At 40.1% G+C, this 17,630-nt stretch overlaps 2 protein-coding genes across 2 annotated transcripts; one reads left to right on the top strand and one right to left on the bottom strand.

Moving 5' to 3' along the window:
• Positions 1 to 3,042: 3,042 nt before the first annotated feature.
• LOC121516197 (phospholipase A and acyltransferase 3-like) lies at positions 3,043 to 8,185 on the bottom strand. Its single transcript, XM_041797330.1, has 5 exons — positions 8,069 to 8,185; positions 7,354 to 7,423; positions 7,094 to 7,202; positions 5,516 to 5,784; positions 3,043 to 3,731 (listed from the first exon to the last, which is right to left on the bottom strand). The coding sequence occupies exons 2-5, from the start codon at positions 7,366 to 7,368 to the stop codon at positions 3,609 to 3,611; spliced, it is 516 nt and encodes a 171-aa protein (XP_041653264.1). The 5' UTR covers positions 7,369 to 7,423; positions 8,069 to 8,185; the 3' UTR covers positions 3,043 to 3,608.
• A 2,864-nt stretch (positions 8,186 to 11,049) lies between these two features.
• On the top strand, positions 11,050 to 17,596 carry ints5 (integrator complex subunit 5). Its single transcript, XM_041798229.1, has 4 exons — positions 11,050 to 11,277; positions 13,304 to 13,556; positions 13,851 to 15,830; positions 16,460 to 17,596. The coding sequence occupies exons 1-4, from the start codon at positions 11,183 to 11,185 to the stop codon at positions 17,177 to 17,179; spliced, it is 3,048 nt and encodes a 1,015-aa protein (XP_041654163.1). The 5' UTR covers positions 11,050 to 11,182; the 3' UTR covers positions 17,180 to 17,596.
• Positions 17,597 to 17,630: the final 34 nt, after the last annotated feature.

A 17,630-nucleotide genomic window follows, 5' to 3' on the forward strand; every position in this document is an offset into this window, starting at 1 on the left:
CTGTACAATACTCTTGACAGTAGATGCCCATGCTGATGTAAGAAACAGCTGTCTCTCTTTGAGCTAATGTCAGGGCATCGGGTGATAGTTCTAGGTGGGAAGCAGAGCTGTTTAAGTGGAATTTGGGACGCAAAACTGAACACAAAATCTAAGTAATGTAGCATGTAAGGTACTCTAAAAACGAAACGTTATAAAATTGTGCTTCTGTTCACATTTCAGACCTATTTGGATTATTTAACTGATTATGAAACAGTCTCAACTTGAATTTGATGATTACACCCACCTACAAAAGCATAACATGCTAAAGGTACTGCTCATATACAGTGTAGTTAATAATGCAAGACGCTGCTGGCCTGTCTGGCTCAGACAAAAGGATGTACACTAAAGAGCCTTTGTCTGCACTGAGATAAGTACATGAGCAAACTAAAAGAAGCAGAGTCATTGTCTGCAGAGAACAGCACAGTATGAAAGCATGTGCAGGGCAGAATCAGCAGCTCTGGCTTAGTTAAAGTTAAAGCTGTTATTTTATTCCTCTTGAGGAATGGTCCCAAAGCCCCCCCATCTAATAAAAGCTTACCCCCCCTAATGCCCACATACCCAAAAACCTTTGTATACCTTAGCAAAAACAATTGAATATGTGTTTTGTCACGGTTTTAGTTAATATACACAACTGTTAATTTGGCAACTTCAAAGCATACAAAGCCTCACGCCCCCCCTCTCCTGGGACCTTGGCACCCTCCTCAGGTGGGCTCACGTCCCAGGATGGGAACAGATGCTCTAGAGCAGTGGTTCTCAACTGGTGGGTCATGAACTGGTTCTGAAAAAAAATCTGATATGTAGAAGTCCAAAGCAGGCATGTCCATAGACTTAATTTAATCTGTTTGCTGCACAAAGAGTAAATTCTGGATGCTTTCTTGAGATCTTGACTTAAGTATCTTGTTATCTTAGAAGGAAATATCTTGTAAAGTTGTTTTTTTCTATAGTCATGTCTTAATTTATTAAGACCAAATCCACCAAGATTTACCATATGAATGTAAATCAGACTGAAAAAAAGTTCGCATGTGTTCCCTCCTGAAGTTTTGTTCTGTCTCTTTGTTCAGCCATGTTTTGTTCCATCCAAGGTCCAAACAACAGCAACAAACACTCTTTATTGTTAATACTTTTATAGAGTTGCCCTAATATACCGTCATAATATTGGATAGTTTATAAATAGATCTTTTGGTTGTGATGAAACAAAGAGATGGAGACATGCCCTTCAAAATAAAAGCACATCATTGACTTTTTTTTCCAGTTTTTCTAGGCACACATCCTTGACCCACTAATTGTGAGTTCGCAGCCTCCCTTTGAGTCCCAATCCACTAGTTGAGAACCAAGGCTCTAGAGCATAAAAAAGCCTAAATGTATTGGCTCTTGAAGGATTGTGATGTGTAGCGATATTCATCAGATCCTACCAACAAGCACAGCAGAGGGGGAGGATTTCTTCCAGACTACATTTTTCAAACCATTTTCATTGATGCAGATAAAAAATCTCAGATTGTGTCTCAAAGTCTGAAAATTACTGCCGACATGAACAGAGGCAATGTTGAGAAATACTACATTTTAGGGAACTGGTTTTGCTCAGCTGGTAGAGCAGCTGTCCCATGTACAGTGTCCCTCGTTGCACTGGTCACAGGTTTGACACCTGATACTCTCCCCACATTTCCTGTCTATCTTCAGTGGTCCTGTCCAAATAAAGGAAAAAAGCCCCCTATCATATCCTAAAAAATGATCAAAAAGGACCTGGTCACGCCTCAGTATATAATGAAAGATTACTTCTGGTGCAATAAAATTTATTTTCATCCAAATATGTTGCCTTATTTTGTCATCAGTGTTAACAAGAGTGATTCATTGTTGGGTTTGAAAGGCTACTGTCTGATTTGAATGAAATTAATGCAATAAATGTAAGGAAACAAAAGTGAAACGGTCTGTTCTTTGTTGATGCACTCAGCACTTGGGTGGAGCTCCTGATGTATGAATTACTGCATCTGTATGACATGTTATGGAGCCAGTCAGCCCGTGGCACTGCTGGGGTACGGATTTGACCCAGGTTGCTCTGATAGCAGCCTTCAGCTCGTCTGAGTCTGGTGTCTCTCATCTCCTTGACATTTCCTCTAAGATTCTCTATGGGCTTCGGGTTGGCTGGCCAACCAAGCACTTCCTTATTTTTTGAGAAATTACTAGATAATTATGATTATTAATAAAATGACTATGTAAGCACTTTGAAATTACTGGGCAATTAAGGCCCACTAAAATAAAGTGTTTTCCAATATTCTAAAATTTGTAGAAGTGGAATTTTGATTTTCATGAGCTGTAAGCTGTGATCACAATTAAAACCAAAGTCTTGAAATATTTCACTTTGAGATTTGAGATCTAGAATATGTGGAAATGTACCTTTCTAAAGTAAATCATGGGAAAAATAAACTTTTGCTTCATATTTAATTCTTGAGATGCACCTGTAAATATGAGGTCAGTTAAAGGTCACATTTTACCCTTCTGAGACAAGTTTATATTGGTCCCCAAAACATGCCCGTGAAGTTTGTCTCTGGAAAAAAAAAAACACTCCAGTATTGGATTTTTGCCTGTCTAAAAACCTCTCTGTTTCAGCCCTGCTCAGAATGAGCTGTTTCTGTGTCTGTGGCTTTAAATGTTACTGTGCTGTCTGACACTGCCCCTCTCAGGAAATGGATGTTGCTCTGCTCTACTGATCTTCCTCTCAACAGTAGAGGGTCAAACTTTCTTCCATGCAGGGAGGGGGGGTAGGGAATGGATTTTTCTGATTCTTTGTGCACATATTTTTGCTAGAAAAGCCTGAAAAAGTGTATTTTGCATAATATGTGACCTTTAAAATGGATTAATCCAGACTACCTTGAGTCATCGGGAGGGTTACTGGGTAACTGATGAAAAATAGAAATGAGTGAATAGTCAGTGTTTTGTTACTTGTCATCAAGATAAAAATGAGCCATAAAGTTCAGATTAAGGTTAAAGAAGGATAAGACAACCATGTAGAGTTGTAATTATTTTGTTTTTTATTTTAAACAATTAGAAACAATTAAAAGTCACAATATCTTCTGACAGTACATGGCTTATTTGTGGAAATGTGAGAAGTTTTGACCAATAATCATTATTCAGATATAAGAGACATTAGATTTGATCAAAGTAACTAACATTCTACATAAACAACTACCAGCAAACTGTTTTATAAATTAATAAATATTCTACACTCCAAAAGAGTATCATCTTCAAAAACCCCATATCTTTTTATTGAAACGTTTAGACACACTTCATCTTGGCACCTGAATAAGTGTGAATATTCTTTGTGGTGCTGAGTTTACAAATTCTAAAAAAAGGCTGGAATCACTGGACCTTAATCCAAAACTATGTTATCCAAAGTGAGGCCAAAATGGCAGGAGTATGGTGGTTCAAGGTGAGTTAAGGAAACATCTCACCCAAATTCTCCACGATATTACAGATGTAAGCTATCAGATTAAGCCTTATTTTAGTGGTAATTACCAGTTAGGCTCTGCTGGTGATCTGTTATTAAGCCCCTCATCAGGCAATTGGAATTTGAATCACTGCGTGTTCTTGTTTTCTTTTTTGCTGCCTCCAAACAAAGCGCCTGCCAGAGCCAAGACACCCAGACCGACTGCTGCCGCCACGCCTGCAACCATGACAGCTTCGCCTGCCTTACGCACCTGCAGAGGGAACAAAATGTTGATAATTCTATTAAATAAAACATTTTATTTTATGTTGTATCTTCACAGCTTTACCCAGTATGTTAGTTTGAGTTGAATGTTGCTTAAAAAATAAAGCTGGATTCATTCATACAAATCCATGTTTTTGTTCCTACTTTTAGCATTTAAGTCAAAGACAGTGTGCTTTGACAAACACCAGTAAAACTGATGGCTATTAAAAGGGCTCAGCCAATTTTGTGGGGCTGGAGTCTTTTTTTTTTTTTTCAAGAGGTCAATCTTTGTGTAATTTTTCCTCACATCTCATTTTGATCTTAAAACTGCATGTGGCACAGTGCAACTCTCACAGGAGTGGGTGGTGTAATGCTGGTAGAGGAAGTGGTCAAAAATATCCTGATGTACCTGGATAACCAGATGTAAAAATAATAAGAATAGTATTTAAGAAAATGGTGGAACAGAATAACAATAACTGTGAATGCTTGCAGCATTCACAGCAATTAATGATTAATATGAAAAGGAAGAAAAATGTACAACATAGGGGAGCAGGTGGCCTAGTGGTTAAAGGCGCTCCCCATGTACACGGGCAGCCTGGGTTCGAATCCGGCCTGAGGCCCTCCACCACATGTCTCTCCCCCACTCTTGACCCTGTTTCCGACTCTATCCACTGTCCCCCCCTATCGAATAAAGGCACAAAAATGCCCACAAACAAATCTTTAAAAAAAAAAAAAAAGTACAACACGAAGATAAATCGAGACAGGTTTGACATCTGGACAAATTTCTCATTTACAAATGAAAAAGCAACTGACAAAAACGGAGGAAAATGGACTTTATGTTGCAACAAATGTGAAACAGTACAGATTGGCTCCACAAAAGGCACAAATCTGGCATGGGTGGAATACGCATACTCCAGTTTCCCTTACCTGTGTGTCTTAACACACTAGATATGTTGGGATAAGGTTGCTGTAAGGGGATAAGGAGCCCTAACTCTGATAAACAGCCCCATACCATTATCCCTCCTACACCAAACTAGATTCGCCCAGCTGACTGCCAGAAAGGCGTGATTCCTCACTCCACAGAACATGTTTCCACTGCACCACAGTCCGGTGTTGTGTGTTTTACACCACTCCATCTGACACTTGGTGATGTGAGGCTTGATTGCAGCTGCTTGGCCATAGAAACCCATTCCATGAAGCTCCCACTGCACATTTTTTCTGCTTACATTAATGCCGGAGGAAGTTCAGAACTCTATGGACTAAGCAGAGCTTTGGTGACTTTTATGCACCATGCACCTTTGCAGCTGTTGACCCCACTGTGATTTTATGTGGTCTTTTGCTTTGTGGCTGAGTTGCTGTTGTTCCTAAATGCTTCAACTTTCGGATATCACTTACAGCTGACAGTAGAATATCCAGCAGGGATGAAATTTCACGAACCGTCTTACTGCAAAGGTGGCATCCATCACAGTACCACACTTGAAGTCACTGAGCTCTTCAGAACAAATGTTTGCAAGTAGAGACTGCATGGCTAGGTGTATATGACCCCAATGATGACTCGTTAAACAACTTTTTCAGTAAGCTTCAAAGTTGATCTGACGTGATCGGCAGCGAATAGAGAATAACCCAAAGATTGCTGGGCCATGCCTTGACATTATTAAATCTGGGCCTATGAAAGGCCTTGTAATATCTGAGGGCAAGCCTGCTTCATGCATTATATTTTGTTTACTCTCTTCCTCCTTGCAACCCTCTCCCTGAACTAGGCAAAACAATCAAACAATCAATGGATGCATTTACCTGCCGGGACTCGGCCTTTCCATAGCGCAGTTCATTTGCAAAGTGCTCACAGTTTCCCCTGAAGACGCAGTATGGCAGTTCGCTGCCCACCAAGGAGCAGGCCTCCCTCACAATGATGTGAACGGAGCGGGGATTGTACTTGTTGTCCAGGCTGTTGTTGATTTTCCACTGGTTGGTTCCCACCACATCCCACAGCTCCTCTTTCTTCACCAAGGCCTTCTCTGTTAGGACAGACATCATACTGCTGGCTCCTGCACCTGGGACCTCAGCTAGACACAAAAGTCAAGACAAAAAACTTTATAGCCTTCCAAGACCTTGTATGTATATACATTAGGACATTACAATTTGGCTGTCCTACACTATAGTAATGACTTCTGCAATTAAAATTTTTGAGACAGTTGTCAGGAATGCCAGTTGACATTCAAGTAATTTGCTTGAAAAGTTGGTAGATTTTGCCATGAAATTTTCATGAAGTTGTAAAGGAATTTGTTTGGATATTTTGGGAAATTTGCATGGATTTTTTTAAGTATTTTTATGGAAATATGAGTGATGTATATTTTGGAGAGTTTCATTTCATTGATATTTCATTTAATTTTTTTTTAAGGATTTGATTTAAAATGGAATGAAAATTCATTTGGAAAATGTTGGGTATTTGATTGGGAATTTGGGTGGCTGTCATTTGAAATTTTCAGGTAAATTTCAGGAATTTTGTTTAAGAAGTTTGAGGGAATGTTTCCCCTCATATTCATGAAATTTTTCTTGATTTTTTAAAAATTTTATATGAAATTTTAAAGGGAGGTTACTTGATATTTTTAAGTATGTCCCTTGAAAATTCCCAGAATTTACATCAAGTTTTGGGGGATATTGTTATTGGAATATTAAAGCTTTATGATAAAGTTTCACTGAAACCTTGTGGAATATTTGAAGAACTTCTGGGGCACTTTTTATGGGATACTCTAAAAATATGTTCAACTATTTTCACAGGAATTTTAGGAAATTTATTTCAAGTTTTAGGAAAACTTGTGTGGATTTGTTAAAGGAAAATTCCAAACTTTAGTGGAAAAGTTTAATCATGCTTGCCTTTACAAGTCCTTGTGGTCCATCATCAAATAATAAGAAAAAAACCCACCACAATTTCTTACTGACTGAAGTTCCCCAACAACTGGTCGACACACAGCCAAAACAGCACATAAAACGATCCAGTACTGCATTTTCTGCAGAAAAAGGACCTTCAGGAGACTTGAGGGCATCACCTTTGGTCAAAACTAATTCCTATTCAAAGACTGAGCTTTTAAATTTATCGGATCATATTTATCCCAAAAGGTGTGAGAAACTAAAAATGAATTCCAAACAAAATATCATGTCTCAGGAGGTTAATTTTACAGAGTCAAATTTGTACAGGTATATTTTTTAACAGTGCTCAGGCAGAAATATATATCCAGTAGATTTTTAAGAGCTCTAAAATTTTGATTCAGATCCACTAACATTTTCAACTGTCATTGAAAGCTGATGTGATGCAAAAAGGATGGGTTTAGATTGAGTAAGACAGTTCAAACAGCTGTGTTGTGTTTGACTCACAGGGGGGTGCCAAGTGAACCACGAAGCCATCGCCAACATACACGGCCCAGTGCTGATAGGAGCCTCGAAATATCTCAATCAAGTCCCCAACTTCTGGTTTCTCGTCATACTTAGATAAGACAAAAAGAGAAAGAAAAATAAATTATCGGTAACATGAGCTATTAAACAACCACATCACACTTGACTGTAGTTATAAATAAGACTATAAAAATATAATCTGCAATTTTCTATGATCTTGTGTTTTGGTTTCATTTCCTCACCAGTGTGGGGGCCATATCTGTGTTTGTTTAATATTTAGACTGGTTAAACTTTCGATATGACTTTCAGCTCCTGAAGGGCAAAAAGAAAAAAAAAAAACATGAAGAAATCCAAATGCTGGCACAATGCAGCAGCATGTAAAGCAGTTAGAAAGGCTAATATAATTAAACATAATTTAGTTCACTTCTTTATCATTAGTTTTGCATTCTTTCTACTGATTTTTATCAGATCAACGATATAAAACATAGAAATGTACAGAAAGCGCTTCCTTTATGAGTACTGGGTTGAATGAATCGATAAAGCTTTGTTTCAGCCCATCATATTTAAGTCTTAAAGATAAGATAAATCGTCACCTGAGGTCGTTTGTCTTAATACTGATCAGCCTTAAACATTTAATTACAGATTGAACTACTAACACTGCAGCCTGCTGTTCCCTAAGTACCGCCGGTCATTTTATTCACAAATGAACCCTGTTTCTATCTAGTTCTGGCAACAATCAGGTTTTACGTTTAAACAAACAAAACCTTTAGCAAAACATCCCGGCGCCACGGCGGCGTTTCTGACAGTATGATTAGCTTAACCTGTGTTTACATCAGCCAGCATCACGTTCAAGCTAATGCTACGTTAGCTGTAAAATAAGCTAGCAGCATAATAAAACCTGAACCCAGGCTGGTTTTTAAACCAGTAACAGAAAGATGTGATAGTCTGCGTACTCACTTCAAGATGATGTCCACACTTCGTATGTTTTGTATCCCAGGCACCACCAAAGCTCAGCTGTGAGCGATCAGCTGATTGATGCTACTTTTAGCAGAGGAGCAAGACCTTCAAAATAAAAGACTCAGCCAATCCTTTAACTGTACACTGCTTCTGGAACAGAAAACAAGTTATTATAAAAAGTATAATTTAGTCAAGGTGCAGTGTTAAAAAAAACGGTCACGAGGCTTACTGTTTTTTTTTTTTTTTTTTTTTTTTTTAAATAAATTAATAGAAATACTTTTGCTAATGCCATTCTTTGCAAGTGCAACAGCATTGGCTTGTGCTAGTGTCACAGGGTCAAAATGCACCTCTGTAGTTCAGTATTGCTTGTTATAATTACAAAAAATTACCTAATTTGTCTGTTATGTATCAGCCTGTGAGAAACTGCTTAATCCATGATGCACTGTGTTGTTGTTTGCAGCCCCTCCTTCATTTGTTTTCTTCTTCGTTGGTCATTCGTTTCGTTTTTCCCGGTGGTACATGTGGGTGTCCATTGTTTTGTCAAAGTTTATATCTATTTACATCTTTATGTTAAACGTCACATCTTGTACATATTTGTAATCCTTATAATGTCTTTTAATATCTTCCTTGTTTATATGCTTTAAATTTCTTGTTACTTTATGGAAGTCATGGATGTTCGTTTGCCGCGCACGGTAAGTTAAGCTAGTTTACGTATGCATGTCATGTTTAGATAATGGTTTGTACTGTTTTTCTTTATTTTGTGTAGGTTCTGGAGCGGGCTGTGAAATTTATGTGAGTTTCTGTATCTTTTTAACTCTGCCAGACATTAAAAGTGGTCAAAGAGAGACCTCCAGTGTCGCAGTCTCCTTCACATCAACATAAACACAACGCAGATACATGTGTTACACCAACACAGCAGTCTGTTTAGTATTGATAAGGGGGGCCCAGGACTGCGAGATGGTTATGGCTGCGAGGACTGAAGTCTCTCTGTTTTTGAGACTGAATGTAGAGATGTGCCATCAGTGTCTTCCCTCCCTGTTGCATGAAGCATCGTTTTCTTGATGAGAGGCGGATCCATTATTGGCTGATCAGGCCCCCCATGAAACCTGATCAATTGTACCGGAATCCTTGATAGTGATTGGCTATTTCTGTTTTGTTGTTGTTGTTGTTTTTAAATACTTTTTTATTATTTTCAGAATAAAACACAACAGAACAAAAGGCTCACCGTTCACATTGTAGCATGTCCGTACCAGTTATCAAATTCTAAATACAAATAAAGATTCCAGATATTCCCCGCCAACCGAAATAATAATAGTAAGGTTAATAAAAAGGTATACAAATAAAGAAAAAGGGCGGACTTCAGATGGCGAAAGACAAGTTGTGTGATTGACAGTAGCATAGATAGTAAAATTTACAATAATAGTATCTCATATGGTGAAGCTATTTTGTCATCCATTGATGTTGCTGTTATTTTTCATCAGACATGTTCAATAAGCACATCTTAAACTACAGAGTGTGTTCTTCAATGAAAAAAGTTGGGACACCCCTGATTTAAGTGGCAGAAGTTGGACCCTGAAGGTTGTAAGAAAGCAGTGTTACAAGCAAAAGTCCCTCATTCAAAACTTTATTGACATTTAGCACATAACCATGAAAATACCAAACTAAATGCAGCCTGTATGGAACTGCTTCTGCCCTGCTAATTCAAAGCCCTGAAGCAAATGTCTGATTTGACATGCTGGTTACATCAACAGTGGAGCTGAACATGAGTTATGGCTCTTAACCCCTTAAAGCCTGTTTTATCATATTTGATACATACTTTTTTGATACCTCTATCTAAGCAATATGATCAATAAATTACCAAATAAAACGTCTGAGTATAATTTGATAAATGATAAAAATGCCCTCAAGTAGATAATCAGTTACCAAAAACACCTAATGTATCAAATGAGATACAAAAAATATATATGTTAAATTTTATGGAAATTTGAATTTCAGTACAAAGTTAAATAATTATCAGTCTCAAAAAATTACAATTTTCTGGCTATAATTTGTGTTTTCAGGCTTTAAGGGGTTAACAGTTAGTTTTTCTTCTTATTTAAAACAGCAAGCAAACAGAGAGGTTTTAAAAAAAAGGCTACTATCACCATATTGTGACAGTATGGAAGCCCTAAAGGGCCATATATTCACATATATTATTTACTCAATTTTCTCGTGATAATGAATAATTTCTGTAATTTTTCTCATGATCTCGACTTATTTTTGTCATTATCTGGAGATAACGCTGGATTTCTCGTGATAGCGACTTAATTGTCGTGTTATTATGGGATAACAATGTTTGTTTTCCTGTGATAATGAGTTATTTATCCTGTTATCATAGGAAAACTGAGTAAATAAGATTTGTGAATACATGGCCCTTTAGGGCTTCCATATGATAGTTTTGTTTAGCATGTGTATTTTCTCCATACTGTCACACAGTTTAAAGAGGCTTTGACCCCTTTCCAGGGGTAACAACATTTTGCTCCATAAACTTACAGATAGGCCATCAGTTTTTTAAGACTTCATTCCCAAAGAGGGGTTATGAACTGGATGTCATTTAGTGAAAGACAATCTGCTGGTGAAATGTACTAATAAATTCCACCCCAAGTTTGTGGACAATGTGCAGAATTTTCAAACAAATGCCACCAACATTAAAGCCCTAAAATTTCCATTAAAAAAATTAGGGACAACGAAAGAAAAAAATCCAATCAAACACTCTAAAAATGATCTAAACTTCTATGGAAATTCCAGACAATAATCTCAAAATTCAAAGGGTGAAATGTATTTCTATATTGAAGAGAAGCTAAAATGTAAAGTCCGTGTGTACTAGCACAGTCAGGGATTCAGGAGGTTAATGCAACGGTAACTTTTTATCCACTAGGCGTCGTTAGTGACATCCAGTGTATCTGGCGGTTTACATTATTGTACACACGAAGAAGTCGTAACATCCGGCTTTGGATCGCCCTTTTGGTGTATTTTTGTTCTGAAATTGAACAGAGAAAATTTTAAAGAAAAAGCTCTCACACTCGCCTGCGACGAGCTCCTAGAACCGAGAGGAGGATTTGATGTGACGTTTTAATGTTTAAGGATCAAGATATGTCGGTGGTCTTTGACGGGAGTCCGCTGAAAGCGATGCAGAGCTCACACAGTCTCACACCGCAGACTGCCCTGAGGTGAGTGGAGAGGAGAGGAAGCAGCTCCTCTGACAGATCTAGAAGACACTTTAACACTATTAAGACACTTAAGCGCTTTTTAAATACTTTATTTAAGTCATCATGGGGAGTTTATCATATTAGTGTAGCTACACTACTCTCTGAAAGTTTCTTAGTTAATAAATCAGGGATACATTGAGTACTTTTCATGCCCACTATTACATCCATTTTTAATAGTGATAATGGATATACGCTCATTACATATAGTTTCACAGTCATTATTCATGGGCAACTTCAAAACCAGCTAACAAAGCAAATTTTGTGTCATCACCCTGCATCTTTGGAACAAGGTTTTTAATATTTATTCTAGAGCTGCACTTGATATAGGAATTATTTTGTAACTATAGCTGAATAATAGTTACTATTTGTGTAACATTTTAAAGTGTAACTAAACCCCAAGACCAATTTTCAGTAGAAAAGTCAGGTAAATTGGTATTTCTAAGTGTTCTTGAAAAATTAACTCTTAATATTTTAGCACAAAGTTTTCTTGCGTTTTTTTTATAAGAAATGTGCAAATTTACTGCCCTCTACAGGCTGAAACCAGGCTACTACAGCTGGATATTTCTCATTGCTTAGCTGGTACCATCTGACATCATCAACCACTTTGTAATCCAGTCACAAAGTTTACCAGAGTCTCTCAAATCCCATTCTTCTGTTAGTGTTATATATCATAGGACATTTTAATACAGTACGGAGCTCTTATTCAGTTAGTATTGTCCCTAATTGTACACTGCCTTTTGCAATAACAGTAATGATAACAGTCTAACTACCTGTTTTCTTTTTCTTCTGTTTTTAACAGCAAGTTGTAAAGTGATGTTAGGCAATTATATTCAAATTTGAAGGTTAATTTCACTTACTGTTAAATTTAAATAACTTGTGTTTTATGTCAACATTATTTATATAAGGAAAAATCAACTTATTTTTCCTTAAATGTCTTTTTCTTGATTGAAATGTTCTGCCGCAGCTAATAACATGTTAGCTAGCTTGCTGATGCACACGTTGGGTGGCGTGGTAGCATGCTAACAGTACCTTGTCATCATTATGGCGTTCACTTAGGGTACAGGTGTCCGTCATTGAAAACCAAGAACACATCTGATTGGATAAATTGTGAATGAAATCTTCTGATTAATGGTTATTATTATTTTTTATAAACTGCCTTTCTCTGTTGTTTTTCTGATCAGTCATCTTCAGAGGTATCAGAAAATTTTCGAAATGGGTTCTGCATCTTTACTGAGTCCAAAGTGACATCCTATACTTAGGCTGGTATAAAAAGATTACAAATCATTAACATACAATGGAAAAGTAGTTCATTTATAGCGAGTTAGATTTCAGTAATAAGTTTTTGATTGTTAATGCCTGTATTCTGTCCTCAAACTCAGTGTTTTATTGGCTGCTTGAGTTCTATGTAGCTGTAGTTTGATCGTTTTGTAGATGTATAGAAGTTCAATGGTCACAAAAATTTTAAATAAAAATTCAAATAACTTAATGGCATCAGTCGTTTTGACACAATAATGCAAAAAATGTTTGGTTCCAGCTCCCCTTCATAAGCTAGCTTTAAGCTAGCTTTGGTACAATGCATCACATGGCAGTATTTATGTTATATATATATTTATGTACATGAACCCTTTAGAAATAAAATTTCATCATTTTAAATTGAATTAAAGTATTTGCTGATGAACTTGACACTGTATAAAACATATAGGGTCTAATTATTGTCTGTCAGTTGACCAGACAAAGAAGTGTAAGAATGTCTCTTTGGCCTTTTGTGTAATTCACCACGTTTTCTTACATTTCATGGACTTAACAAATAGACTAAGAAGTTCTGCACCACTACTATTCATCCATCCCACACTTGGTTATAGTTATCTACAAATACAATTTTACAGGTACTCTGAAAATTAAAATCTTCCCTTTGCACAGATACAGGCAAACATGTTTGTTTATTCTTTTTCATACCATTTTCTTAACCCTCCACCTTCTCCTTCAGTGCTCAGGAACTGTCCCAGGAGATCAAGTCCTTCATCAGTGGTATTGACACTGTTCAGGGTCGGAAGCTCAGTGTCAGGGAACACGCCCGCTGTGCTGTGCGCCTGCTGCGCTCTGTCCCCGCCTGCCGAGGGGCCGTCCTAGAGCATCTGAGAGGTGTTTATGATGAGCACGTCTCTGCCTTCCTGCTTAACTTGGAGACAGAGGGCGATGCTGGCTCAGGGGTCAGCTCCAACCTGGAGGATATCATACAGGTGCAGTTAACGTGATAAAAAAACATTTGTCAAAATTATTAAGTCCCTGTGATTATTATTTTTTTAAGAAATTTAGGAACAATGTTTGTCTTTATAGTGTCAGATTTTTCACAAGACTTTGAAAAAAATAAGAATATTCTATCTGCCATATTAGAATTTGTGCAGTTGATGCATTTGAGGTTGCCTGTTAGGTTAACTTATTTCACTTCTCCACTTCTTTTTTTCTTAAAAAAAAATGAAAATTGTCCTAAATTTGTTTACATAATGGCATTAATTATTTCTGTTTGTCTGCAGGAGGTTCATGGTGTGCTGTCAGAGTTCATCCGACTCAACCCCAGGGCCTGGGCTCCTCTGGTGTCCGCCTGGGCCGTGGACTTGTTGGGCCAGCTGAGCAGCAAACATGCTGGCCGCAGGGTAGCCCCCCACTCCTCCAGCCTCAATGAGCTACTCCAGCTGTGGATGTCCTGCGCTGCGACCCGGTCCCTCATGGAAGCCTACTCCCAGTGTTTGGCTGCCATGCTGGCCTGGTGCCCTGATGCCTGTGTGGATGCTCTGTTGGACACCTCAGTTCAGCACTCTCCGCATTTTGACTGGGTGGTGGCTCATATCGGCTCTGCCTTCCCCGGTACTATCATCAGCCGTGTCTTGGCCTGTGGACTGAAGGACTTCTGCTCTCATGGTGCTAAGGACCAGGGGCTGATGGTGATGGGAGTGGACAAAGGCAGCAGAGTGCCTAAGATTGGCTCAGTAGTGGGAATCCTTGGACACCTTGCTGCGCATCACTCAGACAGCATCAGGAAGGAGCTGCTCAGGATGTTTCAGGAGAGCCTGAGTCCATCAAGCCCTCTATCTCCCACTTCATCTTCTACGTCCTGGGAGACTTCGCCCCAGCTTCGTAGGGCTGCAGTGCCGTTTTTGCTGCAACTAGCTGCTATGTCCCCCAACCTTTTTGGTGCCATGTCTGCAGAGCTTGTCGAGCTGCTCCGCCCGCCTGTCCTGCTTCAGCTGCAGGCCTTGCTGCAGGGTCTCCCCAGAGAGGAGCTGGATAACATGCTAGGGCTGGCTGTGCACCTCATTAGTCAGAGTCCATCTGGAGGAGCCCGGGTGCTCCGTTTTCTGGCTGACACAGCTACCCCTGCCTCTGTCATCATCTCCGGCCCTACACCCTCCCCACATGAAGGTGTCAGAGAAGGCTGCGATCGCCTCCTCCAGATGCTGCTTCTGCATCTCCACAAACTGGTCTTCAACCGCTCAGATGGAAGTGAAGTCAACACCCATCACTCTGCTTCTCCTCAGCCACAGAGAGTTATACCCTTCCTGGAGGAGCTGCAGTCTCACATCGGTGAGCTCTGTGCTGAGACACTGCGACTGGAGAGGAAGCGCCACCTCTGGCTGCACCAGCTGTTATGTTTGCTGTCAGTGTATGGAGGTCCCAGCGTGGCCACTGAGGCGCTCTGCCAGCTTCTAACCCAGGCCCGCAACCCAGAAGAGTTGGCTCTGGCCTGGCAGCTGCACACCACGCTCTCATCTTGCATGGCGGGACTCATCCCTGCTGCTGTGGCTCGCTGTGTAGCCCAGATCCATACTCACACTTTGGGGCCAAGACAGCTCAGGCAGCTGCTGCTCAACCTGGCTGCAGCCATCCAGAGTCAGGATGAGGAGAGAAGAGGAGCAGCTGCAGGCATTCAGTCCTCCATGGCTGTACAGGTGGGCTCAGCAGTCTCAGGAAACCTTCATGACTTCAGCCCCCTGCTTCTCCACGGCGACCCGGCTGTATCTCATGCTGCTGTGCGCCTCCTGTCCTGTAGCCCACTTCCTCGCACCTCCTCCCCAGCACAACTGCTCCTGCTCTCCCGTGCTTCTGTCAGTCATTTCTTTGTCGCGCTGCGGAAAAGAGGGGAAACAGGAAAAGTGGGGAGAGACAGCGGACAGGCGGGTGAGGCTGTGAACTGTTCAGTGCTGCTCCTCTCCCGTTTGGCAGCTTATTCTCCGCTCACTCTCAAAGCTGTACTTCAGCAGCTAGTGGAGGGAGCGCTCCATAAAGGCAATGCTGATCTGTTTGGAGGTCAGGCCACAGACATGTCTGGTGCCCCTATTACTGCCCCGTCTGTCTCTCCTGACCTTGGAGCCTCTCTGCTGGATATCAACTGTCGATTTGGTACAACTGTCAACTTTTCTGGTGGTGTGTGGTCAGTGTTTCATGCTGGAGTGATCGGCAAGGGGCTGAAGGTTCGCACAACAGGACTGATCCCTGATCCATCTGGTGTCATCCAGGTAAGATATACAGTTTTAGAAGTGAAGCAGTAAAATGTGCAATGAAAGCAATGTACTTATAATAGAACAGGCTCTTTAAATTTTGCAAGATTGACTACATTAATCATGATTAATCACATGATTTATTTTTCCTTACAACACGCTTTTAAAGCCACTGCAGCTTTTCCCTTCAGCCACTAGTGGACCAGTCAAAAGTCTTCTGCACCTTATGTTATCGAATATTTTCATTTTATTGTTCCCTTACTTCCTTTAAAACCCATAATTTTAACCCAAGTTCCATTGTCTGTGCCTAAATTCAATCTACCTGTTGAAGCAGGTCAGTCTCCAAACAGGAAGTGAGTTACCCTTAATTTAAGACAATATAAAAATCCAAAATGGCAAAAAAACAGCTTTGAATGCAAAATAGTGGAATTTTAAAAATGTAATTAAAAAGGATGGAGATAATCATGATTAACTACAGAAATTCTGGGATTAATCAGGATTAAAAATTTCACTCTTTTGACTGTCCTAAAATATGTTTAAATTATGTATACTACAGAGATCTGCATGGTTGGGTGTATTTTGTGTTTTACTGAAGCAGCAGCAGCAGCAAAGACTAACCCAGTGTTTTTATTATCCCCTCTCTTTAGAACACCCAGACTCTTCTGTCTGTCATAATCCAGTGTTGCAGCTCCTCGGGTCTCAATGGCTCCATCAATGGCTCACGACAACCGTCTGACCCCGATGAGCCACTGCCCATCAATGCTGAGGCAGCCAAGGTTGTTGCAGTCACACTGGTGGAAAATGTTTGTCCTGATGTTGCCAATAGTGAACTGTCCTGGCCCCCAGAAGAGCACGCCCGCACCACAGTGGAGAGAGACATCCATATCCGGCGTTGTTTCGAGGCCCATCCTGTGCTCTTCCCTCTGCTTCAGGTGGTTGCAGCAGGGCGCCCGGCTCTCTGCTACTGCTCGGCAGTGCTCAGGGGCCTCCTGGCAACACTGCTGGCCCAATGGGAGGCCTCTAGGGAGGTGCTTTCCACTGACTCCCCATGGCACCTCCAGGCCTCTTGCCTCCTTGTGTCCTGCATGGGAGAGGGCCAGCTCCTACCTCCTGTGCTAGCCAACGTCCACGAAGCCTTCCCCCACATCACACCCTTCGAGGTGAGGCTGCTGCTCCTGGCTGTGTGGGAATACGTGAGAGGCAACGGGCCCATGCCTCAGAAGTTTGTCTTTAACTCAGAGAGGGGTCTGTTCTGCAGAGACTTCTCACGGGATGGCGATGTGGCAAGATATGTGGCACCAATTCACAGTGTTCTGCATAAAAACATTGATAGATTGGGACATTTGTGTTGGCGGTTTCAGCTTTAAAGGGCAAGTGGCAGGGAATAGACGGACTGCAGGACTGTGGAAAACTGTGTTACATTGCTCCATGAGTGGACTGCAAAATTGCCATCACTGTGCTTAAATTCAAGTCAAGTATAGCTCTGTGCAGGTGTGTTTGTAAACCTTTTGTACCATATTTTTAGACTTTATTTCTGACTTATTGTGTCTGTAAAAAAAAGACAAGGTGACATGAGAAATGAGTGTGAATGTTATGCTAACATCCTGTGTGCTTGTCACACAAACACATCCTCAGTGTCTCGTCTTGGCTAGAAAATACAAGGTAGCTCTTTTTAACAATAGATTTGTATTATTTTCAGATTGTTCACATTCTACAATTTTGACTACAACCCTGTTGAATTGTCACATTTAAAAACTGATGTTCACACCACTTTACAGAATAAATATTGGTTTTGTCTTAAACTGTGCATTTGATAAT

The sequence above is a fragment of the Cheilinus undulatus genome, linkage group 10, assembly GCF_018320785.1.
Source record: "Cheilinus undulatus linkage group 10, ASM1832078v1, whole genome shotgun sequence".
Classification (NCBI taxonomy): Eukaryota; Metazoa; Chordata; class Actinopteri; order Labriformes; family Labridae; genus Cheilinus; species Cheilinus undulatus.